A 27,749-nucleotide genomic window follows, 5' to 3' on the forward strand; every position below is an offset into this window, starting at 1 on the left:
ACAAAAAGTCTAAATATACATTTGTACAATAAAAATCTTTATGGGATGTCTTATTGTTAGGGTCCTGAGTTGTTTTGAGGTTTGCTTATGTGTTCTTTAGTCTCTTTTTTTATTAGATCAGACTTGTTTTTGTTTTACTTTATTAGCTCAGTCCTTTGTGATTCTAGTTTATGTTTATTTCTTGTGTCTTGTTATTCTTTGTTACTCTAGTTTAATCATGTTTCTTAGGTCTAGTTATTCTTAAGTGTTAGATTTATTTTCTTGTGTACTCTCCAGGTGTGGAGGACTCCCTAGTCCTTTTTCTCTTTTTCTCCCTCCCCTCACACCTGCAACTCATTTCTAATCAGCCAACTGCTCCTTGTTCAGTTACCAACTTCCCAAGTGTACTGTACAGACCAAAAGTTTGGACACACCTTCTAATTCAATGGGTTTTCTTTATTTTCATGACTATTTATAAGGCAAGAAATTTCACTTATTAACCTGACAGGGCACACCTATGAAGTGAAAACCATTTCAGGTGACGACCTCTTGAAGCTCATCAAGAAAATGCAGAGTGTGTGCAAAGCAGTAATCACAGCAAAAGCTTGCTACTTTGAAGAAACTAGAATATAAGGGGTATTTTCAGTTGTTTTACACTTTTTTGTTTAGTGCATATTTCCACATGTGTTATTCATAGTTTTGATGCCTTCAGTGTGAATCTACAATGTCAATAGTCATGAAAATAAAGGAAACTCATTGAATTAAAAGGTGGGTCCAAACGTTTGGTCTGTACTGTACATACAACTCATTCTCAGTTCCTCCCAGTATACTCTGCTATTTTTCCTGTTTGTTTCGTTGTGGTCCCTGCTGGCTTTTTCCTCCTGGATTATTGTTTTTATTTTGCTCTGGCTCCGTGTGTTCCCTGTGATCTTTGCAAGTTTTTGTTGTTGTTCACAATTTTTAATAAACATCCTTTATCTACTAGCTGCCTTTCTGCACCTGGGTCCACTTTAAAACAACACACCATGACACTTATGGTTTGAGAGACGAAGGTGTTGTGGAATCTGGTTGTTCTGCATTTGAAACAGCTTAACCTTCTGCTTTTTGCAGTCTTTTGACACTTATTGGCTGGGTCAGACTTTATAAAAAGCTTACAGGGGCGGTATCCCAAAGCCCCAAATTTTGGAAAACCCAAAGATTATTTTTGTATTGAATGCATACTTTCCAACCACTGTAAATTAAATAAAATTCACAGATTGACATCAGATGAGTTGTATTATTTTTGGATTTTTGGAGACTAAAGAGCTTTAATATTTTGAAGTTACATATTTGCAGGAAAAATATGAATCCCATGGCTAAGCTTTCCATTAAACCAAACCTATATAGAGCCTGTTATTTGATGTGTATATAGTTCGTTGTTCTACCAGCTTTAATAAATAGGGGGGGAAATTTAAGATTTTTGTTTTTTGATTTAACCAGATGATCATTAGTCATTACTCATCACTGGAAAATAGGTTGATTCTGGTTTCTCACCAGTTGATTGGTGCATCTGTGCAACATCATGAATTTCTCAATACCACAGTGATATTATGAACAGGACAGATGTTCATTATGTAGGATGATCTACTCGTATTGCACAGATTTTTTCTCTCATTCTGTTGTTTTGATAAAAAAATAAAACGTATATACATACATAAAAGGCTAAATGCACATCACTTAAAAAGTGAACGAGAAGTTCACAAAGTAATTGTAAAAGAAATGGTACCATTCTATTATAGCAAAATAAATTATTTTCATACACATTACTACAAACCTTTATTGTTTTATTCACAATAACTTCTACCTATTTTTAATTTTTGACAGATACAGATAGCAAATACACATTTCTCCGACGCTACACAGCCTTCTGTCTACTACATCTCATTAGAAACTCTGACTGTGCCGCCAGGTACACGGTGTTGTCGGCGTTCTCTTCTAAATAATGACCCGACGTGTGTCCAGAGGCAGCACTATTTGCGCCGAGGAGGAAGCGCTCAGCCTGTAAAGCGGCACTGCGGCATCGCCAGTATCACTGCGCCCCGGTCTCCCTTCTCCGGGATCCTGAAGCTCGGATCTGGGGAGAGGAGGAGGAGGAGGTGCCCTCTGGTTTTCCTTTGCGGGGATTTATTTCGCCAGCTCCAGACCTTCTTGTGCGTTATCTATTTCCCCCCCCCCTCCTCTTCTGACCAAGAGGCCTTCAACTTGTCCGGACGGTCCCTTCGTCACTCGCAAGGGTTTGCATTTCTTGGTTTTGCATGACGTGTCTTGGAGCTCTTAAAGAAAAAAAAAAAAAAAAAAAAAGAGGCTTGCTTTTGTTGTGGGTTCTTATAGTGGAAAATGAGGCTTGGAGAGAGAGAGAGGGGGAGCGCAAGCCGGAGCAGGAGGCAGTGCCAGTCCGCTGCTGCTGCCGCCGCTGTGGGCTGGACTGTGTTCCAGAGCCAGAGATCTGTACTGACAGCACAGGCGGACAAAATGGGACTGTGAGCGAAGACGAGGCAAAGAGTCTCCACTGAGGAGGAAAAGCCAGGGAGAGTGCTGGAAGACAGTTTGTTTCAAATAAGCAATAGCATGGGAGTTGTGTGTGCAGTGTGCGCGTGTCACCAGATGAGTATCGGCACGAGGCTTCAGGGTTAAATGCATAGTTTTTTTTAAAAAAAAGAAGACGACAAAAAGCAAACGGTGACTTTACAGTAAAGGTGTTTTTACTTTAATGTTTTTAATGTTGTTTTTTCCCCTTCAGATTGGCATAACTGCATGGACTGTGTCCTGAAATGATCCCTACATCTATAAATGCTTGCATGGTGGCTTAGTGGATGTGCCTTTGTTTTGGATTTTTGTTTTTCTTTAATGTTAAAACTGAACATTTTCCACTTTGGAGGGTGTAGCAGAGTGTGTGTGCATGTGCTGCAGAATTCCAGATGAGCTCCATTGCATTGTCTCCTTGGACACACTGGCTGTCATGTAAAGTTGGGAATGATGGTTGACTGAGACAAATCAGTTCTGGTTTGTCTGATGATGCAGAAAGACGTGTCTCCTCTTTGTTCCAACCTATTGCTTTGAGGGACTCTTCAGAAAAAGCTCTAAGTTTGTGGGTTAAGTTTTCTTATGCTCCTTTATGTCTGAGTGATGTAATGGGTCAAAATTGTTATTTTTGGATGTGTTAAGTAGCTGGTGGTTTGTTATAGGACAATGTCAGAGTGATTTTATGGGGATTTGTTACTACCCTCTTGGCTAAATTCTTGAGATGGATGCAAAATAGGCCTGCAAGCTGTTGAATGTTTCAGAGTAATCTTATAAAGCATCCAAATGCCTTCAGTGTCAGACAGTGGAGGTATGCGCTGGTGAGTGGTGTGGTTCAATGCAGAATGACATCACTAAAGAGTCATTGCATTTGTCTGGATTTCCTTTCTGTTAGTTTTTTTTTCATTGCTAGATGACAGAAATATAGCAAAAGTGTTCATTCGGTGTGTGCTTTCTATATTTTGTTATGGTTTTTGGTCAACACCAATACAAATGTGATTTCAAACTGCTGATAAGTTAATGTTTGGGGTGGAGGTGCACAGATCACCAATCTTTAAAAATACCTGACTGGCCGATTCCGATTCTCGTATCGATTTTCCTGTCTGAAAAATCGCTAAATTGCTCATTTTGCAACAGTGGGGTGACTATTGTTTCACAAGTAGATGAGATCGGTGGATATTATTGGTTTCTCATGCAAGTATCATCTGATCTGTTCGCGGATCACCTAAAATTAAGAAAATTTGGGCTAATTTATTGCTGAGGAACTTACATTTTTGAGGTTTACATTTGATACTAAAATTCTTATTTTTAGAAATTTCTTTGGAAGTTTCAAAGCCTTCATGGCACGATGCAGAACACTGATCCAAATAATGAATTAGGCACAAAATTTAACGTTAAATTCTAGTTCTGCATCTAATTTAGTATACTTTTATAGTATGCTATGTTGGTTAATTGATCAACCTGGCCCATCAGATAGTGAGTCTGCAGTCAGGCTTCTTAACAGACATGCGGCTTGCAGCTTTCCAATAGCAATTTTAGCAGCTTTATTTTACTTAGAGTGACTGGTGCTGCTTGTTAATTTTTTCACATCTTCCAGAACGAAATTAATCTTTCGGCCACCAAACGTGTGGCCATCTCACCAGCAATGAGCAGCAACAGGTTGGGGAGGGAGCAGTGCTCGGTTTTTGTGTGGTCCACAGAGCAGGAGAGAGTTCACAGTCACATAATGCTTTATTTAGGGTTTAATTAAAAAGGTTTTTAATCATAGTTATATTTTTAGCAGTTTTGAAGCCATTAGTCTTCCTAAAGATCACTAATCACTAATGCTCCTCCATAGCATTTCACACCTGTAGAGGAGCATCTAAATCTTTTTTGTTTTCAACAATGTTCCTCATCAGAAATACAAACCTCTTTCACAAAATGCTTAGAGCCTAGATGTAGTATTAGTGTCTTCTTTTGAAAAGATAAAAGGCATTGGTGGGTTAAAGTCAACCTGTGGCTGCTGCGCATCTAAGACTTCAAGTAAGATCCAACTTTGCTAGCTCATTCGATTCAGTTAATCTTAAAAGTAAATCCCAAACAGAAACTAAAAGTTCTAGAAACTCACTAATACATGTCTGTTTTGACAGGTAAATGCTAGAAGATATTCACACACAATTACCATATTTATTCCTGTTTTTAAAATGCATATTTGGAGATGTCTTACACATTTTATGAGTACCACTACAGGAAAAAAGAGCCAAACTCATGTAGCATCTTTCTAGTCCTACTGACCTCACAATACACTTATGTTCTATGACACTCATCCACCAAGCCAATCTTTCAAACCTTCATACACCGAATTGTTGCCTTTAAATGTCATGCCTTTCAAGAAAACATGTACATGTGGTGCGGAACGCTAGAACCAAACCCCCAACCTTCTGACTGCCATACAGCTACTCTCCTGACTCTACCGAGTAACGCTCCACGCTTCCTTTTGTTCTGCCGGCTTGGTCTTTGAAAGCTTGTGTGTGTGTGTGCAGGATATCGATGGGCTGATTAGTGATTTATGAATGACCAGAGGCAGCTTCCATCTCATCTTTGTGTGTAGATAAGCGGAGTGTTCTGTGAATGAGGCAACAATTTAGCATCCAGTTTGGTAAAGGTTGCGGACAGTTACAATCTCTGTTCCAAGCTCAAAGACCCGGTTGTGTAAGAACCCAGAGTTTACTCACCAGATGTGATTCTAGCTGTCCTCATAAAACATTCATACTGCGTTGTGCACAGTAGCATGCAGCATCCTCTACAACAATAATTGTTGACCTTTGCAGAGTGAACATGTGCAAATGCATGCTCTCTCTCTCACTTTTTCTGTCTTGATTTTTGCAGGTGTGTGGTTGCCGTCCCTAGGCCAGAGATGTCAGTCGGGGAAGGAAAATGTGGCAGCACCTGTTCACCTTACTCTGGAGGGATACGTTCACTGAACAGACATTTGCTTTAACTTGAAGAGGCCCTCCTTTGATGGAATTGGGAGCTTGGTGATGGCATGATGGATTTGATGGACTGCCTTTGGGAATCTTCAAGTGGAACCCAGCTTGATTGAGTGACTTAATGCAGTTTGGAATTTCCTCTAAAAGTCTTTATCTCTTGGATATTACCCATTTGCATTGGATCTAACCGACTGACAACACCTTCTGGGATATTGTGGAAGTTCACCTCCAGAGGCTTTTCACTCAAGGGTTTGAGTCTTTCTAGGGCGGTGGGTTTTTACTTGGATGTTCGCCATGAAAGACGTGGACGGACCTCGATCTAGCAACCAGCAGAAAAAGAGGAAGTCAAGGTCAGAGAGGGATCGGGAGAGGAGATCGAACGGGATAAGGAGCAACCACGTCAAAGGCTCGGTGTTTCGCCTCTCCTCCGACTCCGAGCGGGAGGCGGAACGGGAGCCTTCCTCATCCCGGCCTCGACCTCCGCGGAGGAAGCGAAAGGAGTCTACTTCGGCTGAGGAGGACATCATTGATGGCTTCTCCATCACAGGCTTCGTCACCCTGGAGGCTCTAGAGGTGAGTCACTGACTTTTTAAAATTTGTTTTTATCTTTGCCTTTAAATTGAACCTAGGACCCTTTAATTTTCAAGATAAGGTTTGCCTGTGTACTTGGAAGTCCCAGTGTGTTGGCTTCTCTCTGCATATTTGGCTGCTCTGTGAGCTGGTGTTGAGCAGATGTTGCTTTAAATGCACTGCTGTAGCCAGAGATTACTATCTGTGTCACAAAAAAGGGCTGCTATTGTTGCTGAATGTACTGCTCTGGGTATGCTTTCACAACTTCTCCAGCTGATAAGGAGCTGTGCAGCTATGGCAGCAGTGAGTCTTTGTGCACTTCGAAGAGAAAAAGCAATTTGATCCACACTACGACAATTTATTCTGAGAGGGAGTGATTTATTGTATGCTGGCTATCCATTTTCCTCGATATCCAAACGCAGCCAAGGCTGTGTTCCAGAGGTCTGAATTATGACTTGTAAAGCACAACTGTTACATTTTTCTATTATAAATATGTGATGGCCAAGGGAGCAATGTTTTATTAAGACACTGGGACTCCAAAAGCCACTAGAGCATCTCGAGTATTTCTTTGGGTGTGGAATCTGAAAATTGTACAAGCTATTTTCAAATATATCGGTTGTTTTGGTGATAAACTATGATGCCATCTTATACTGCATGTCAGATTGGTTAATCTGCTCACTGCACAGGTAAATTATATCTGGGGACTGTAGAGGAGGACTAGTATTTTTAGCCCTCTATGTGTGTCAGTTTTTGCTGTGATAGTACCAATAAGACTTTTCTTGGACGATACAATGTTTTTGAAAATTATGACTGATTCTGATTTTTTTGATTAAAAAAGAATCAAAGATTATCCAAATTTAGCTATTTAGCTATTTCTAGATTAATTATGCTGATTTTTATGGGGACATATTTACTAGAAGACACTTGGGGTGCATTCACACCAGCCCTGTTTAGTCCGCTTTAATCATACTCTAGTTTGTTTGACTAGAAAGTCTGGTTTGTTTGTGGAGGTGTGAATGTGTAATCAAATTCTGATGTAGACCAAAAGAATTATCTCAGGTCTGCCTGCAAACTTTAGGCCTTGACTCGGTTGATGTGAACTCTGGTGCGGTTTGAATGCATATGTCAATACTAAAAGGATCGGAGATCACTTCAAAAGCAGGAAGTGGACCATAGCACAGGGCATTCTGGGTACCTACAACTAAAACAAATGCGCATCTCTTGGGCTAGTGCTTGTCCTCCGCTCATATTCAGCTGAGCATTGAAGAGTGTTTGCTTGGCTCATTTGCTAACGGCAAAGAGCAATCCTACAACTGCTAAAATCTGACTGCACTTCATTTTTGTTTATGTTTTATGAAGAAGGAAGTTGCTCTTAGTTTCTTGAGAGGTTTTATTATCATTTTCTTCAGTGGTTCTTGGTGCAGCGCCACCAGAGGCGAGATGCTAGACAGGTTGCTCAAGGGGTTTGGTTCTTTTACTAAAGTAAGCACAAAATGAAAGCAAATAAGCTGGGAAGCCTTTAAGTTGTGTACAATAAGTGATTTCTTTCTGTCCCAGTAGTGTTAGAACCTAATTACTTCTTTCAAAATTTAGATGAACAGACGTTGAACCAGACATCTTCAGTCTGCAGGTCAGACTAGCATGAGCTACATGAGTTTGTGAAGTACGGTCTTAGTTTAGCAAGTGACTTGTTAAAGAAACAAAAAGACAAAACCAATGGTTACTTGGTAACATGTTCAGTGATGCTGAAACTAAGCAGACATAAAGGGGAGATGGTTGGTGAACTTGTTCATGTCTGTAGTTATGTTCCATATTTTGTTAAAGGGAAATTTGGTTGCAAAAAGAAGCCAGTTGAACTGCACCGGTGTGTGTCTGTGATTATGTGTTGAAGGCTGAGAGCTCTCATTAGGTTGTGTTAAATTCAGAGTAACATAATGTGTAACTGGATGTTGTCCCAGAAACCTTGACATCTTGCCCTAATCTTATGCTTGAAGGGGCAGCAGGTGGTCGTACCCCGTCTACTGATTTGTTCTTCAGTTGAAAAGGTTTCTTTAGTCTATTTATAGATACTGTCTGAGTTTTTTATGGTTTCACCATTCTAAGTAGTATATTATGATTATGCCTCAGATTTTTTTTATTCATTCATAGCACAGGGACTATATAGCTTTTGTTGCTTGTGTTACATAAGCAGACAGACCATAAGCACTTGTGACTACAATATGAGGTAGTCACCCTGGTTGTCTGTTATTGTCATACTCACCACCTGCTTCAGCTTGAATCTCTCTCTGCTGCAGAAAATGGAGCAGAGAGGAACAGCAATGGTGTCATCGTAACCCGGCTCAGAGGTCCATAATAAACCGGGAAAGAGACTTTAAAAACATATTTAACCAAGTTAAGGTTAAAACAAAAGTTTCTAATATGAAGTGTAAAATTAGTGCTCTGTGGTGTAATTGAGTGGAGTGATGTTCAAGTGTGCATCTGCAAAATAGAGATGGATCTGGCCAGGAGTGACTGAGGAAGAACTGGTTAAAGCCACAATTGTTGAGAATGGGCTTTAGAGAGGTCTGCTAGGAGTTGGCAGCTTCTGAAAAAAGAAGCTCACATCCTGGACCAATATCACATCAGATGATTTGACTGGTCCAATGTCTCATTAGACTGCAAATGAGAAAAAAATAAATTCCTCCCACAAACCCCCCCCCCCAATTTGAGATTGCTTAAATTTTAATAGAGTATCATGATGAAATTTATCATGATAAATTTCTTATCATGACAAGAATTTTGATTTATTGTTGTCACAATAAATTCCATAATATGATTATATGCAGTTACTGTGAGCAATTTAGTGATACAAATCACACTTATTTATGTGAAAATAACTAATGGTTTTTAATGATCACTTTTATCGTTATCTCCATAGTACCACAAAGTATCAGGATAAAACTTTACGTTCATGTCATCCACCCACTATAGAGAGTAGAAAACAAAACTTCTTGTGGATAATGTCTTCAGCTGGAATCAGCCTCTTCTAATTCCCACTGTGCTCATTTATTCTGAGTTTATCACTTCATCCCACATTCATCCCTTAAAGATGAGTAATAATAAATGAACTATGGATTATTTGAAAAGCCCTACACTAGGGAAAAACAATCTTTCCCTCAGAAATGCTCTACAATGTATTCACAACCATCTAAACAACCTGCTTTTTGATCATGACTCTAAAGGATCAGTGAAACACTGCATTTTTGAAGATCACAAGAATATCATTTGTGGAAACAGATTATTTTAGCTCAACATAAAGTAATGATCAAGGCCACTTAAATAAATCCTTTGTAGAAGTAACTAAAATATTAAAGAAAAGTCAGAATCGAGTTTTCATACACAAAATAAAGAAATGGATTACAGAAAAATGTGGACTATGGGTTAATGGACAATTTAATCTTTCAACTCAGATCAAAAACAGGGCACAGTGACGGGTGTCTTTTTGTAATTCTTTTGCAGAAACATTTTCATCAAGAAAACACCTTAGCTGCAGCTTATTTGAGCATTTGTAGCTCCCTGGTGTGTGTGTGTGTGTTCAGCTGAGAGAGATTTCCACTCCTCTGTATTAATGCATTTTGAGGTACATTTGCCTATTAAAATTTGTCAGTTATAAGTGTTTTTAGAGACGGGCTCAAATATCTGCATTTTAGCTATCTACTCTAAACTGTTTGAATCACATTTACTTTGTAAAACACATAATACTGATTGAATTTGAAGCAAAAGAAAAGAGAAATTTGGGGAAAAAAAGATTTCATATCTGAATACTGGATACTATGACAAAATATCAATGAAATGGATCATTAAAAATTGTGTCTGAAGGAAGAGAAATGTTTTCTTTTATAAGGCTGTGAAAATCCTCCACTTGTATTTTTCTGTTCATGACATTTTTGTTTTCCTTCCTCTGACACACAGCCAGGATTTGGTGTATTCTATTTACCTTCCAGCTTCGATTTAATGTCTGCTGCCCCAAACAATTATTAGCTCTGAAATCCAGTTTCACACCAATCTGTCTCACGGACGCACACAGACGGCGGAATTATGAGGGATTCCACCTGAAATAAGGTGGAGATTACTGGGGTTATGTTGAGTGTGTGTGCGTGGGGAGGATTTTGATGACTCAAAATGTGAAATTAATTGATAACTTGCTATACCGGATTGGCTCTTCACACTGAGACTTAAAAGGGACAAGACACCAGTTAGAGATCCACCAATCAACTATGGAGAGACCAAGCGATCAATTTTTCATTGATTTCCTGTGACTCGGGATCATTAGGGGTGTAATGATACATAAAACTTTCAAGACGAGACGAAAAGTCATATGGAGTTCACGAAAACAAGACGGGACAAGATTGTAATAATTCTTGTAGAGAAAAATTAAAAGATAAAATTTATGTTGCTAAAAATGTCTTTGCGTTTTTATAGGTTTTGCCACAAGCTCAACAACCTGATGTCTTTGTATTTCTGATTTCTTGATATTCTTCAGGCCATAGGACAGTTCGTACAACATTCCCCAGTTGAAACTGAAAGCGAACGCTGTGATTGTGATGTAGTTGAACGTACCCTGTTCAATGTACGTAGTTATAGTGATGCTATCAACTTCCATTATTGTCTGAACAACAAATAATTTAAGAGTAGTTGGGGTAGCTTTTTTACAACTTCACCAGGAAAATTGTAACCTCGTGCTTTCTCGCAAACTAATATTCGCGAGATAGCGGTCGCCTCCATGAGAAATATCGCGTTGTCTCTTGTACGACAAGCTCTTGCTACAATCCGCATGATCTGTACTTCAAATGTTGAAAAATTTGATATTGTTTTTCTGCTTTTCATTAAATGCATCAAAACGAAGAAGTCCTAACATTGTGGATGTACTATGACGCATTTTTGAGTTTAGCAAAAACATAAAGGTCAGTGACAACTGCTTTGATGGATTGATAGAGATAAATCTGTTATCCCTCGATTTTCTGTTAGATTATAAACTAAGACCTTGACTAAAGAAGATAGCAAATTCATTTGTCTGCATTCCTAAAAGAAAAAAAATGGAATCAATCGAAGTCAGAATCCCCATGTCAGACCTGAAAGTAGACCGGAAATCACTATCGAGTAATAAAGAGCGTTGCTCTCACACAGCTCTATACGGACGATTGGTTTCCATTTAATAATGTGGCATTTTCTGCTCTGTGCTGTTCAGGGGATGATTCTGTCAGCATGCCAGCTTTTTCGAAACAATTGATATGTCTGGCACAGCCCCAGAAGTCTGCTGGGTGGAGGTTCTAAAGACAGGTAGTGAGAAACACACCGATTAATATTGCACAGCAAGAAACAAGCTAATGGTAAATCAAATGCATCGGCAGAATAGAAAAAAACCCTGGACAATTCAGAGACAGACACTTTGTTAAGCTTTGTTTCACAAATAAAGCAGGTTGGGCAAGAACTTGCTCATGGAGCTGGTTTTATAGGACAGTTCCTGTTGGACCATGCTGCCTTCACAGATATTTGTGTCCGCTTAATAGATCCACTCTTTCAGCCTTTTTATTTTTCCATCTTCTAGAGATTTGTGTGTTCAGAAAAGACGTATAATTTGTTTGTGCATGTTCCTTTTTAATTCCAGTAATGGGTTTGCTATAAATTTTATATGACCTCAAAGAAACAAACGTATAGCTGTTCTTCCTGGCCGTAAAAACGTCATAACTCCTTGATGAAGCAGATCGACTTGTTCTGGTGCTGTTCCCTCTCGGTGTGCAGTAGTTTAACAGGCTCAGGATGTCTTTTATTGGGAAATGAGCTGACTCTGGGGTTCTTTATAAACTCTGTACATTCAGCATTCTGTTTGTGGATTGGATCTCTTTAGCTGATAGTGTACCACAGTGTTATTCGTCTGATTGAGAACTTTGTTGACTCAAATGCGGGGGATATATGTATTCCATGTGATGGAGCTTTGTCCTATATAAGCAGATGAAACACAAGACAAAGAAATGTCCTGTTGCTTTATGGCTCTGCTTAAATAAATTGACTTTAAGTAGAACAGACGGAAACAAACACTAAGTTTTAAAAGGGGAAATTATTTCAAGCGCCACTTTGTTGCCTAATTAGCATGGTCTGGTTTTGTAATTAGTGAACATGTTGTCCCATTTTTCTCAGCACTGCTTGCTCATCAGGCGTTTTGTGTGACCTTGTGTAGTTTTTAATATACAGTAGCTAAAAAAAACTTTCCCTACATGTTCCCCTTTGTTAAAATTTGTATCCTAGTCTTTACATTTAAGTGAGAGACTTGGTAATAAAGCTGATGCTAGAAAAAAAAAATCCAGATTCTCTTTAAAATGTGATCTTAACTCACGCGTTGCACAAAATAAACTCATTACGTTCTGGATGCCAGATCCTAGTTCCCATATTTTTATCACGAAATGGAATCAGAACATTGAATTTACTGGTTAGGTGTGGTCACGAGCTGCATTTCCTTTGCAAATGTGCGTGAAAGTTTGTCAAAACACAATTTTGCAATTGCTGTGTTTCCATTTCAAAAATAAACAAATCTTGAATGGCTAAAAAAAACAACACTTTATCCAAATGCCGAAATGTTCTATTGAATCACAAGACTCCTTTTTTTTTTTTTTTTTTTTTTTTTTCATAGGTGGCCAACTTTCTCACAAAACAGGTGGTGAGAAGTTTAACAATGTAAAAGTAAGACTAAATATTAACTTCTGCACTAGCATCAAAATGGTTTACAGCATGAACTACAGCATATTGTAATATATTTGGCTTATGTAAACTAACAAAATGGGCAGTTTTAATCATTTTTAGAGGGAGTCTTATGAATCTGCAGATGTTCACTATTCAAAGATGGCTGCAGACCCTAACCTCCACAGTGTACTGTACCTTATTGCTATTGAAATTTGCCGACATAAAGACCTGGTTTGGTCAAGATCTCTTTCTCCATCCCTGTAGAAGAATAAAACTGTAATGTTCTAAAAAACACAGAATAAAATGAAAAGGGGGAGTCCTCTCTACTTTATTTTGATGCTGCTTTTAAAGTTTTTGGTGGTGTAAAATATAGTTCTGCACTTCAGTTCCGCACAGAAATGTTGCACAGGATTGTTTTCGATTGGTACCCATACATAGTGACATTTTCAATACAAATGCATGTGCTTTACAGCCCTTCTGTGCAAATTTGGATATTTTAACCTCTGTTAAGAAATTTATTCTAGTATGAATGCCAATAGCAGTCATTGAGTCCAGGGCATTTTATTTCATATTTAATCTCTGAGTTTCTTTTGGCAGGTTTTTGTACACAAAATATTTGATGAATATGAATATTTGTCGAGGCTGAATCTGAAGTAGATCCAAGGCTGGTGTCGAACTCAGATTTTTCTTGATTAATTTCTCCCATTGTTAAACATTTTGAGAAATATTTTTCCTTCTTTTTTTTTTTTTTTACTTCATTGCTTAACTGCACATCTCGTAATGATACAGTTTCTCCGCCATGATCCTCGTAGACTTCTGGCAACACATCACACTTTGAGTCACCATCCGCTTCTAGTCATATAATCAACGTTGGTGATGCACATTAATCACTGTTGCATAGGTTTGCAGACCTACTTCACTTTGAATATACATCCCTAAGGAACATTGAAAGTAAAGCTGCTTTTTTCCATGTGGTTCTTCATGGAGATGCACTGATCAGACATTTCAGGTTCTGGGTTCAAATCCCAGTTTGGGGTCTTTATGCACGGAGTTTACTGCCTTTCATCAAATAACCGTTGGAAATGGACAAACTCCCCACTCCTGTGATACTGCAGTTACAGACAATGGAGACATGGATTTTCTGTAAGAACTACAAATAACAGAACTCTTCTTTGCTGCCGTCTGAATAAATTTAATATTTAACCGTCTGAACAATAAAATGTTACAACAGTGATTTCTTAAATAAAAAAGCTGCCTACTGTACAGAGCTGTCTGACAACAGAACTGAAAAAATTATATGAAATAAAATTCTCCAGGTCATTGGGCGGAGGGGTCCAAAAATGAAACCCAACGGACAAGAAGTAAAATATTTCTCCTTTTTCTGTTTTATAAGACACATTACAGTTTACTATATTTTTTTAAACATCTGAAAACAAAATCTGTGCCATATGATGATATCTCTTGACTTCCGTCAACAGCTTCAAAATTGGACACATTTGGGAGGAAAAAAGCTTTAATTTGCCGCTAAGTGTGAGACTGCTGAACTATTTATTATAACTATACAGGAGCCATAAGGAACCTTTCTGTGATGGATCATTAACTTTATGGTAATAATTTATATCAGTACCAGAGGCAGCATTGCACACAGTGTGGGTTATAGTGCGAGGGAGAAGGAGAGGAATTGGTGATAAACAGCAACACTGTGTAACTCACACAGTGTTGCTGTCAGCAGAACCTGGCAGTTCTAATGCACGGTGCAGCTGCTGATCGGAAATGTATCAGACTTGTAGCTTCCGACCATCCAGTCACTGATTGGGGCCGGTAAAGCATTAAAAGAGTATGCTTCTGATCACCATATAGCATAACCACAGACAACTATCAGCCTCCTGACACTGAGGCTTTCAGCTGGAGCTTGTCAGTATCCACCAATCCTGCTCAGCACCTCTTCCCCTGAGCAATCCTACAGCTGGAAGGAATGTAGTTGCAGTCCGAGTTGTGTTCAGTGTTTGGAAGTACTAAATTCTTCCTTAACTACTTGAAAGTTAAATAATGTGTTCTGAACACACCGGGGTGCACGTGTGTACCAGAGAATGTTTTTATGTACATCATTTGAGTGTGACATCTTGTATTGCTGATAAAGGGGATGCCTAATTTAAATGGCACTCTTATAGAAGTAGGAATGAGAATTTTGATTGTTTGAGCATGTGTAGAGCTTCAAAGTAATAGAAGTGTGGAATAACTTAGTGTGTTTGCTGAAGGATTTTGTGATTATTTATATTTATAATATATTCATATAATATATTATTTATATTACACAATATATTCTTTATATTCCATTTTCAAACAAGAATATGCAAATTATTCTTGTTTGACGTGATAGGCCAATTTGAATTGACAAGGCAGGATCTGGTGGGGTAATGGATGAGTTGCCATTTTGGAAGCTGCTGCTTTGTGTGAAGACTTGAGGAAAATAAATGTATAGCTGTCGGTTCAGTCTAGTTAAAGTGGCTGCTCATCTTTTCCACAAGACACCTCTCTATCCATCCATCGATTATCCAACACTTTTGTTCCTTGTGGAGTCACGATGGGTGCTGGTGCCTATCTCCAGCGTTTATGTAACAACTAGTCAGGTCTTATTTTATCTAATTGGTATCCCTCAACTTCATATACTAGAGCTCCTTCTTCTCTCCCCATTGAGGTGACATTTCATACCCCAAAACCAACAAAGCCTCTGGGATTAGACAGCTTCTCAGCCCTCTGTTCAGGTCGAGGTGGTGGATCCACAAAGGGGACAATTAATAGACGTTATTTTAAGCTGAATTTGATTTAAGTATTGTATCTAGTATGACTTTCTTTGCTTTAGAGCTCGAGCATGCTCCGTTTTTTTAGACTTGATTCTGTTGGTTGTGTGTTTCATTAAGTGTGTTTTGTAAATGGGAGGTTTGCACAGCGAATCAAAAGGTGCTCTTATGTAAATGCCAGCAGGATCTTTGTTGATTTAGCACTTCTCATGGTGTGTGTTATGTGAAGGACACACACACACACACACATTTTCCCTTGCTTGAATTACCACACTCTCTCTAGCAAAGCCGGGTCTTACGATGGATTTAGTTGTGCCAGTTAATAGCAAGGTATCAGCCGTAGAGTAGAGGCAGTGTGAGGAAGCAACCCACAGGCTATCCATATGGGTCTTATCACTCAGCAAGCAGACCCAATGATAAGCTATTATGTTTTTCCACAATAGTCTGCTCTGTTTTCTCTTGTTTGTCTAGTTACCCCGCAGCACATGCTTGAACAACCCAAGGCTCCCAATTAAATAGACTGACTGTGTTAGTGATGTTTAAGACTTTGCTGGTATATCCACTGGATTTTGAAGCTTGCTAGTAGTTGAGTACTTGGAGTGTTTCTCTGTATGGCTGTTCTCTGACATTTTTTCCACACAAAAAAATAAATCGTTTGTCATTTTTACAGTTAAGGCTAGAATCGTTTTGTGTACATTATCCACACAGCAAGGTGATTGTTAGCAACAAGAGAAAATGAAAAACGTGATATTGTTTTTTTTTTTCTCTCTCTGTCTCTCCCCGTCTGCATTTGCTTAGATGTGCAACGTTACCAAACGACTTTATTCTGAGAGGAAATGACTCCTGCTTCACTCGCAGGCACATGTGCTAATATATTTAAACAAAAGTGTTGCTAAAACCCACAGTGGAGAGGTCAGAATAGAGTATTTAATTCAAAGTAATTTGTTTTCTGCTGTAAATCTCTGACCAAAATGTAACAACCAGCTCTCTGTGTTGCAGTTTTCTGCTGTATTGAAATGTTTGCATGTTTACAGTCGACCTGCAAAGCAGAAATATGACGGTAGAAAATGTCATATTTTATACTTTGACTACAGCTCATAACTGATAGCTCTGAATGTTATTGTAAGCTTAGTCAAAGTGAAAATTTCTGTTCCTTCACAACAACCAACTGACTTAGATTAAATATATGATAGTACTGGACTGCTAAAATGAATGAAACAGTACCGAATTGGTGGAATCTGTTCACCTTTTCCTATATCTGCTAGTCCAGGCGCTTCTTTAAAAGTTACCACTTGAATTAGCCACCAACCATTCAGTTATGCTAAAAATGGCCTATTTCCAGCGTTTTTTGCTTCTGTAACAACTTCCACACCAAAGTGTTCTAGCTCTAGCTAATATAGTAAAGTGTTTGCTTGGGCGTGCTTTGTTCACAGATCAGGCAAAAAAGATTATTTTTGGAGTTTGACTGGCTGATCATCAGCCAGAGCCTATCAAACATACTAAACTCCAATGATTAGCCAAATAGTTGAACTATTTTCCTCTATTTCATTGATACATTTAAAAAACAAACACACACAGATGAGCACAATGCAGTGTGTCTACACTACAGTGCTCGCAGTCACTAATCGCATTTCTTTTGTCTTTTAGACAGGATAGTCTACCGTGGATGCCCAGCTTTCAGGCCCTCACCGCTGGATAAATGGGCCTGTAAATGCAGCTCTGAGAAAAGAGAGCTTTCTGTTGATATTGCTGGCTCCTGCAGCTGTTTGTCAACTGCTCTTCAGTGTCTGCAGGGCTATCATCATCGCGATTCCCCCTCAGGGACCCGAGCTTCAGTCTGGCCCTTGAGTCTGTGTATTTTTAAGATGGTCGATCCCCATCTCTTTTCCTCCTCTGAGTGGCCTTTCCCCCAGTAGGACTCCTGTGAAATGAAGCATTGATTGCCCCTGTGCAGACAGAGCATAATACATAATGATATTGCCCTGCTTCCCACCTTTCTCTTTTAAAGGTTAGAGAAACCATCATGGCCAATTTAGCTGGCATTAGACACTTAGATATATATATATCTCTATATCTTAGACACTCAAATATATATATATATATATATATATATATATATATATATATATATATATATATATATTCTTTGCTCTGGTAGTAAAGTTTTAAGATGGTCAAACGATAGTTTTTTTCCTGAGGGCAACCAAATGGAGGAAAATGTAGTGTTGTGTTGTTGCTTAGAAATGCTGCAAAGAGCGCTAGTTTCTAACTGAAGCTGTTTATGGTAAGCATCTGAATCAAAATATTTTCAGAAATGTGTTGTAATGGTGTCTTAGAAAGACTTAAATATGTATCATTATCACCTTAAACACTAACTTATTATACTCCAATTTCTTTTGGTTTCATATTTGCCCCTGCTAATCGTGTTTACTCCTGCTAAAGGTTCTAGCTCTAGCTAATATAGTAAACAGTAGTTTACAGGTCTATCAGATCTGTTTCAACAGATATCTTGTGTGTAATGGCACATGAAAACTTTCCTCAGTCAACGTGTTTTTGGCTGCCCTCATTATCCTTTATAACGATGACTTCTTGTGTTTTGCTTATAGACTCAACTCCACTGTTATCCTGCCACTTTATCAGTCTTACATGTGAAAAATACTGACCTCCGTAAGTAATCAATCAATCAATCAATCAAATTTTATTTGTATAGCACATTTCAGCAGCAAGACATTTCAAAGTGCTTTACATCATTACAAACACAGAATCAATCATTAAGTCAAGTTACATCAATAAATTTGTAATTTATTACATTTCAAATACAATTCTAAACAGGTGGGTTTTCAGTTGAGATTTAAAAGAAGTCAGTGTTTCAGCTGTTTTACAGTTTTCTGGAAGTTTGTTCCAAATTTGTGGTGCATAGATGCTGAAAGCTGCTTCTCCTCGTTTGGTTCTGGTTCTGGGGATGCAGAGCAGACCAGAACCAGAAGACCTGAGAGGTCTGGAAGGTTGATACAACATCAGCAGATCTTTAATGTATTGTGGTGCTAAGCCGTTCAGTAATTTGTAAACTAACAACAGTATTTTAAAGTCTATTCTTTGAGCTATAGGGAGCCAGTGGAGGGACTTTAAAACTGGTGTTATGTGCTCTATCTTCCTGGTTTTAGTGAGAACGCGAGCAGCAGCATTCTGGATCAGCTGCAGCTGTTTGAAGTAAAAACAAGTCAGATCCATTGCTGATTGGGAATCTTCTGCTTCTGCTTCTAAATTATTGAATCTCCGTGGTAACCTCAGGCAATCATTGATATCTATTCAACCTGTTCCCCATCATCATTGCATCATCTGCTGTAGTGCACCACATGAAGTGTGCTGATTAAAATGAATTTGAAAATAGTGACTTTGTCCTGGAGCACCAGCAGTCATTATCTGGTCAAGTGGATGGCTTTTAAGTGAGGGATTTTTTGCTAAGAGTCGGCTGCCATCCAGCAAGATAATAATCTTGATTATTGTTTTGCATTAAATACTTATCGCAGTTCTATTTGCTGTCCCATTCATTAGGAACGAACTGTGTGTTGAAGTGCAGTGGTGCCTGCTAGCCATCAGCTGGCCTATAAAAATCTTACTTCTACTGATCTGTCAAATCAGCAGGTGAGGGTGAAACTATAGACTGGAGTATTATATTTTTAATGTCTTTGTCAGCCTGTTACTTTATTATTTTTATTATTACATTTAATATAACTTCAAATAATTGTGTAAGCTTTGCTCAGGTTGGCTTAAAAATTAGCTACTTTTGTTACAGGTTAATCTTCTAAGCTACAGAAAAGTAATTGTTGAGGATACACAATTTGGACCAATGTTGACGTCCAATAGTCATACTGCTTTTATGACAGTTTACCGATATTTTATTTTATACATTTTTTTATTTGTTTAATCGATTAATTTTCACAATAATCAATAGATTACTTGATTACTAAAATTATAATTTACGATAATATCTTCTTAAAATATAATTTTCTGCTATAGAACGGTCCACACCACACATGCTTCAACAGTCTAAATATCGTTTGGATTTAAGTTGGTTCGAACGCAAAGACAAGCTTCAGGAATTATCCTCTAATTTTTGAAATACAGGGTACCATTAAATTCAATTTTTAATAATCTCTCTTCAGGGCAGCTATCACACTTAGAAAGACTGTGATGCAGGAACTAACTACAAACCTGTAGAGATGGATGTTGTTAAGCAAAAAAGGAAGAAAAAAAAAACTAATGAGGTGATTTGATCAAAGAGGAACAGCTCAGGGGACTGGGTTTTGTTTCTGTCAGAGAGCGGAGGAGTGTTGGTGACTGATCCAAAACGTTTATGATAATTATCGTGCAAAGAATTTAGGACGGTGTTGGAGAGGAATTGCAGATTGCCAGGCAGCTACAGATCAAAGTAGTGGAGGCAGAGGAATAGTGACGTATGTGACTGCCAAATGACTGGCTGGTGACTGGGATGGAGCAAACAGACCAGTAGATGATGGCTTAAAGGAAATCCAGGTGAGTGGTTGACTTGGGGGGGCGGGAGGGACCCGGTCTTCATGTGCTCCTGATCATAACCTTAGAAAAATGTACTATAAAACATTACTTGATTGAAATGTCTTTATTTTCCCTTTTACTTTGCATTATGAGTTGGTTGTTTGAACACCTACCAAACCTCATAAACAGCAACCGAAACTGAAACACTATTATCTCCTGATAATCAGGTAGTGTCTCGACTTGCTAATTTTGGCATAAATTACTAATTTTGTTTATAACTGCCTTCAGTGCTTATTAATCGCTATTCGTAGGCAATGCATACGCAACATTGTGTATGTTAACATTTGTCTAATCCTCTTTTTCATCTCTTTATGGACACAATAATGCATTTGGCTTGTCAAGACGTACATTTCCAGAGTGTTAAGAACAATCTCTGCCAAAGTCCTGATACACAACAACCAGTGTCGATCATTGTTCTGTCTGCCTCCGACCTGTAAGAGTTAATGTTATGACTGAAATCAGTCCAGCAAAGCACTTAGTAGGGTTCTCTTCTCTACAGTGTCTTGAAATGAACCTTGTTCTTCTTTGCTGTGACAGGGATTGAAGGACAGTTTTCCCTTTCAATAGAAAAGGAGGAAATAGCAGGGTACAGCACGTTGATACAAATCAAATTCTTGTCTGGGTGATTGAAGCCAAACAAGAAGTCTTTCCGTGAACGTGTTCAGACTTTGTCAGGCTTCGTTGTTGTGTTTTGGTTGAGAATACTTTTTTATTATTTTCTTAACCCTCCCTTTCTTTTAGAAAATGCAGCAAATTTATGACAAAAAAAGAAATGGTGGTTTATTTTCAGTCCAGTTGAAGTTTCTTATTGGGGTCAAGCTATAAAATGCCGTCAAGCCTGACTGTCAAGTGAAGTAACAGTTACAGATTAGATGAGACTGATTTATGTTCAGATAATAGCGTCACCTGTACATGTCTGCTAATCAAACGTTCTTGTAAAACACAGCTTAATGCAACGAGACTTGAAAGGATGCGTCATTTACTAGTTTATCTGAGTGTTGCACCCGCCCAGAGCAAAAACACAGACGGGGCTTCTAAACTGCAGACCTTGTATCTGATCTGTAAGCTTAACAATTATTATAAAATGTGTTCTAGAAGGATTTGTGCCACCTTTACCATCTTCTTTGTCCTAAACTTAATCCTTTCATCTGGCTGTCAGACGAGGGTTTGTACGTTTGCATGCTGATGAGGCCTGGGAGGGACGGCCCCCGAGGGCGTTTGTAAGAGGAATTACAACTGGGTGCAAGTATTCGTAGATTAAAAACCCCACCGAGCAATTAGCTCAACGCTGAGCAACGATGTTAGACAATCTTCATTAGCTGTCAAGAAATGAATAAGAACCAAATTGACTGTCAATTATAGACCAAAAACGGCACAGAGATTATCTGTAAGCCATTACTCTCAATTTATCAAACGGGAAATGTGCAGGCAGATGGTAATGATGTGGTACGAGTGCAGAAGTGTCATAATGTTGAAAGAAAAAGTGAGCTGTAATTCAATGAGGGGAACTGCAGGCAGCATTTTCCCCTGAGACAGATGATTAAGATGATGTTAATGCTGTTGTCAGGACACATGAGGGTGCGCAGCGGTGCATGTATGAGCCACCGGGCGACAACAAAGCTGGGAGAAGTTCTTTTAAACATTTCTGGACTGGTTGTGTTACGGTGTTACATTTGTGGAAGTGAAGGTGCATAAATGAAAAAAATCAGCTGATCCTGATAGTTTTGGATCAATCTTTTCTAAAGCTGAATGCTGATTTACTGGCTGATCCTCTAACTTTCATTCTTAATCTTAATCTAAACTTCAACTCGAACAAAGTTGCTAAAGTTGCGTTTGTCTTTCCATGGCTAAAAGGTTCGGAACCTTCAATTGTGAATAATGACAGGCCGATCTCAAAATTCTGTATTCAGGCAAGTGTATTGCACAGTGGCCTGTGATCAACAGAATGAATTTTAAGAATCAAACATTATTTAAAACCCTCTTCAGTCAGGCTTTACGTTTTTGCGTTGCTCTGTTTATTGACTTATCGAAGGTATGTGATAATTTGCTAGAGATCCTTCTTCATATCGCCAAACAAGCTTCCTGTTGATTTGCAGATTATGTGGCAAGTAGGACACGATTCGGAGTTAGTGCCACATTTCTCGAGATCACAAATGGTGTAGTTCAAGGCTCAGTCTTGGGATCCATTTTACTCACAGTCAATATTTCTGATATGTGTGCTGACTTGTCAAATGCCTCCTATTTCATGGAGATAAATGTGTAATTTACTGTTCTTCGCATGCAGCTGCTCAAGCGTTTAAATTTCCCCAGGCCGCTTTTGATGCGGTGTAGATTACAACCAGAAAAACTGGTTGTATGTACTGAAAAATCCAAAAATAATGTCTTTCAAATTCATCCATCCCCTCGGAAAATATTCACTAATTTAAAGGCCAAAATAAAGTTCTTGAGCCGGTCACTAGTTAAAACTACGTAGGGATAATTGCGAAGTGTATGCTGAAGCTGGATGACTCTGGTGTACAAAGCTCTTATTGGCCTACTTTCTATTTATTTCTGCACTTTACTTCGGAGATCCAAAAGCTGTTATTCCTCAAGCTATAATAGCAGTTTTGTATCTCTGTGATCACACTGAAAGAGGGAAAGAAGGCTTTCCATTTTCTACCTCCCTCTGCTTGGAACACCCTGTGATCTGAACTGAAACGCTCCATTTCAAGAAACCAACAATGGTCCCAAACAGTACTAACAGTCACCCCCAAAACACTTGCATGCAAGTCGATAGACCCATGAAGACACCGGTGTTGTCATGACAATATTAAATTGTCACTGTTTTTTAAAAATACACCAATGAAGTAGTTAATAGAGGTACCAACTTAAATTCAGATGGATGAATGTACTTGAAATACAAAGTTTGGAAACAAAAGACCTGTTCCAACTCAACAGGTCTTTTGTTTTTTTTTCTTCAAAAAATCCTTATAAGTTTTGGCAATCGTGAGGATGTATTTTCATACTTTCATATAGTTCAAACAATATTGTCGGGTGTCGTCTTCCTGTGCTGGGAGGAAGTCTTTGAGTTTATTAAACTCAATCGTGAGACGTCAACTCTTCCTGCGTCCGACGTTAAGTAATCGTTTATCGTCTTTCAACCTTTTTATAGATGTGCTAAACTACGACAGCTGCCCTGAAACATTCCCCTAGATCTTCAGACTCCTTGACCATTTATCATTGCTAATATCCATGATTTATCCTCAATGTTTTGTATTAGACACCATCTCTTCTCTGGTGAGAAGAAGGACCTTGTCTATCGTCTTCCTCGTAGTTAAAAATCGACTATATTCCAACCGCTAAACCATCCTGTTGAAAAACTCCTACTCTGACGGGAACATACATGCATTAAATGCAGTTCCAAGCAGCGGGTGCGTACAAAGGTTATTGCTTAAATAAATTGCGTGTAGACATTGTTAGCTATATAAATGTGTGGTAAATCTTTTTCTCCTTTCCCTAAATAGCAGCAGTAATTGATATTGATGTCTGCTACGGGCAGCGCTCCTAAATCACAGTCAGACCCGGGGGGTGTGCATTTAGCATTTCCAAAGTAGTGTGAGTAATGTGTGAATTAACCAACTTTGTCAATGATATGTTGTTGCTCTGTACGGCAGCTGCGGAGCCCTGACAAGCCTGATGGATGAACTGGTCTGCATGGGCCCTCATGAAGTCACCAAGGTGCTTTTCATCAATAGTCTATTAGAACCTCTGATCATGCTGACGGTGGGGGAAAAACTATTTACGTTTGATTTTCGTTTTTTTTTTTTTGTATTTAATGCATAAATACACAGTTATATATGCGCTATTTATCAAGTGCGCTGACACTTTGTCTAAGTAATAATTAACTATATGAGTATTTATGTGTTTTTGTAAAATGTCATGTAAGCTGCTCTGAATCTCCAGGAGAATTCAGCAGACAACGATGCAAAGCGTTTTTGTTTCGTCAGCGTATCGGAGCAACATTTGGGCTGTTTGCAGTTGCAGTATTTGCTCATCCATCTGTTCTCATGGAGACTGCGTCATAAATCACATAAAAACACTGAATGTGTGGTTTTGTTGTGACTTTTTCAAATTATCCTGAAACAAAAGCCATTAGGTTGAGGTTAATTGAGTCGCTTCTTTGTCGGCTTTCAGATTCAGGGAAACGAAATCATTAGCTGTGTTTCCATTACAAGCGTGCGCAAAACTTTGTCAATTTGTCAACAGGTTTTGCATTTGCAGTGTTGCCATTAAACAAGAAACAGAATCAAAATCACACTCGAATAAGTTTGTTCACACGATAAGTCATTAAAAGACACACCGACAAAATGTTTGATCAAAAAACACGTTTTTTCTTTTCCTGAAATTGCCGTGTTTCCAATAACAAAATATCGAATTGCACAATTATATTGTCATTGGAAACGCAGCTATTGTACAGAAGGAAACATATACATAGTAATAATTATAGTTATATAGCATATATGGTCATAGATTTTTCAACTACACATTATTCAGTAGCTTAAAGAAGCACATTTAGCCGGAATGACAAAGAAATCTGTGTGATTTTGTTTTCTTTGTCGTATTGATATTTTATTAGTGCTGAAATTATTGAAATTAGTATTTTACTTTTATGATTTCTTAGAGCTAAATCTGAAAACAGTGCAAACTACAAAAACACAATGCTTACTGATTATCTTTTTCTATATTTTGCATTGCAGATACAATCATTTTTGCTCTGGATTCCATTTTAAGTAGCAAGGATGTATTTTATTTTATTTTTTTACTAGCTTTTCCCTGTTACCTAGTGGTCAGAAGCAACTTGTCTTAGACTTTTGCACTATTACCTAGTTTGCATTTTACTTTTTTTTATTTTTTTATAACGTGTTGCATAGTTATAATGGATAGTTGTGGGGGTGGGATCTGGCAGATGAAGGAACAGGGTTTCCAGCACAGAACATCATTTGTTTTGTTGAAGTGCTCCTGGGGACTTTCATCACAAGAGGAGCAAAGAGAGAGGAAAAAATGGATGTTTGTTTTACAAGAAGACTTTGTTGTGTGTGTGTGTATGTTGTGGAGAAGCCAGCAGGGAGAGGCAGACATTAGAGTGGCAGGAAACAGACAGACAGGCAAAGGTGTACGGACAAGAGGAGGTAGATTGGACTGAGCTGACTGACAAGCAAACATCTAGAGAGAGAAAGGCAAGCGAACTAACAGACACCCTGACAGTCGGAGGATATGTGGGCTCAGGCACTGCTGTCGAAGATGGGCAGCTCCTTCCCGCTGCTACCTGCACGGAACACAAACATGGCAGAGAAGAGAGAAACACCAGCTGCCTTTTCATCTCGGCTGCAAGCGATCAAGGCACAAATCATTTCTCTTCACAATATTTGTTTTACATTCTGCAGATCTTCATCTACTGCAGAAAAAACCCCCAAAAACCCAACATCAATAACTTTAACAGATCCAGCTTCCCTGCTGCTTCATTTAGACTGCCGCACAAAAACCCTAAAACCGAGGAACAGCTCTACAGTCGCTCAATTTCATCAAACTCTAACGTGACTCAGCAGAATAAAAATGTGACGCGCAAAAATTTTGGTGCGAGATTTTATTTACGTTTTTTCAAAGTTTTAGACAAATAGTATTGATGGGTTTTTTGTGCATTTGAAAAAGGCCCTTATTTTCATTTAATTTCCACAAGTACAAGTATAATTCTGCTCCAGAAATGTAGGACTGATAGCCAATTACAGATTGTTAAAATTAAGAGTAAATTCAAGCAAAAGAAACTCTTGCTTGCTGTTAATTTTGTTCTATTATTAAATCATTTATTGTCACCATAACATAGCCTGAAGCAGTCGTTGTGTCGTGATGGATTATTAAACATGCCTGATGAACAGAGGCATCTCTATGCTATATGTGAGAGTGGGCAAATTATCATTTTGATTAACGTTTTATAAATTGTTCACTGTTTTCTCCATCCGAGCTGCAATACATTCCAATATAAAAGCCAACAAACACTATATATCAGGCATCAGAGAAGTGCTTGTGTTTCCCATATACAGTAATTTATTGCCAAAACAGACCTCTATGGATTTTTAAGTATTGATTATCATCACTATTATCATCATCATCACAACAAATGCCAAATAAATAACGTGATGCCAAAGACCATATCCCGGACTCACAGGTCTCACATTTAATTTCACTTGGGATAAATAAAATATTTCTGAATTGAACTGAATAGGTCTGGAGAACAAAAGGATTTCACTATTGTGTATTTAGAACTGTCTTTAACTGATGACAATACAAGAAAAATCTGAAATATCGGCCCAAAATATTGCCTGGGTGATGTATGCGTTGACTTCTAGTATGTTCAAATAACTGCTACCTTCAGTTGTTATCAAAATGCAATACATTCATCAAATAAGACTTAAAAGAAATTTGACTTTGTAATTTAGCGCCTTGAAGTTGGGTGTCTTTCTCTTTAAGAAAGTCTTGCTCTTTCCAACACTCTGCCCTCATTAAGTCATCACATCATCGCTCCTCTATTGACCCTTTAACGTTTTTACCAGCGTTGCACTAAGAAGCAGCTCCTATTATGAGCTCAGTAGAAGCGCAGTTCCACCAGCTGTTTGCTAATTGCTGCTGACTAGTCTGAAGGAGCAGAGTGGAGGAGTCACGAGGGAGGACTGCTCTGTGGATGGTAAGCTTGGAAACTGCAGCTCAGAGGAGGAGCTTCGTCTCGAAGGCGGAGCTAGGTCCACCCAGGAATTTTGCACAGCTGAATGGTTGCCATGGAAGATTAAGAGATTTCTCAGACATGCATGAAAAAAACTCCAGGTATGTTTTGATGACGGAATAACATTACCTAACATAAAGCTGAAAAAAGTTTTACGTTAGGTAAACTTTTTTCAGTGGCCCATTAAAGCATGTCCAGTTGTCTTGACTACCATGGTATATGAAAACAGATTCATAAATAAAATATTCAAGGATAATATAAGAAAGTCTGAATAGCAAATTATTTGTTCATTAGTCTTTTTCTCCCCCAGTAAAACTTTATTTATATCAGCACGGACATTTATTTAATTTCTTCTGGAGTTTTATTCCACTTATGTGTGAATAGCGCTGGAATCCACCGAGGCAACACGCATGAATCCTCGCTCCCACGCTTAACACGCAGCGTCTGATTTTCTGTTACTGGCAGAGCAGCAGGGAAACCCTGCAGTGAAGTTTTCTGTGGCGAGCAGGTAATTGCAGTATCTCTTTCACCTGAGCGTTAGTCATTCCGGGGAGCTCTGAACTGTGGGCGTGTGTGTACGTGTGTATATGTGTGTGAAAGTTCAGCTTGCCTTGTAAAAGTTGATGGCAAGCCAAGCAGCATGGCGAGACTTACTTCATCTTCCCCCCCGCTGAGCATTTTGATTAGAATTTCAGATGTGTCATCCATTGCATTCTTCACCCTGTGTCCCTGCGTCTACTTTTCTTTTTTTTTTCTTTCCTTCACCCACCTTCAGCGTCTCACCAGAAAATCATGGCGCCTGGTGAGAAGTGACAGCAGAGGGGC

The 27,749-nt window shown here is 38.6% G+C and overlaps 1 protein-coding gene across 14 annotated transcripts in view; it reads left to right on the top strand.

The window, feature by feature from the left end:
• Positions 1-2,015: 2,015 nt before the first annotated feature.
• auts2a (activator of transcription and developmental regulator AUTS2 a) overlaps positions 2,016-27,749 on the top strand; it is a 343,424-nt gene continuing 317,690 nt past the window's right edge. For 5 of the 14 annotated variants that reach the window (XM_028032091.1, XM_028032089.1, XM_028032097.1 and 2 more), the window contains exons 1-2: positions 2,016-2,252; positions 5,407-6,080. In XM_028032091.1, the coding sequence (XP_027887892.1) occupies positions 5,793-6,080 (288 nt within the window). In that variant the 5' untranslated portion in view covers positions 2,016-2,252; positions 5,407-5,792. Of the gene's footprint in view, positions 2,253-2,330; positions 2,715-5,406; positions 6,081-27,749 lie in introns of those variants that run through there. The other 9 variants (XM_028032093.1, XM_028032103.1, XM_028032088.1 and 6 more) reach the window with 5 other exon arrangements.

Source organism: Xiphophorus couchianus, chromosome 11 (assembly GCF_001444195.1).
Source record: "Xiphophorus couchianus chromosome 11, X_couchianus-1.0, whole genome shotgun sequence".
Taxonomy (NCBI): domain Eukaryota; kingdom Metazoa; phylum Chordata; class Actinopteri; order Cyprinodontiformes; family Poeciliidae; genus Xiphophorus; species Xiphophorus couchianus.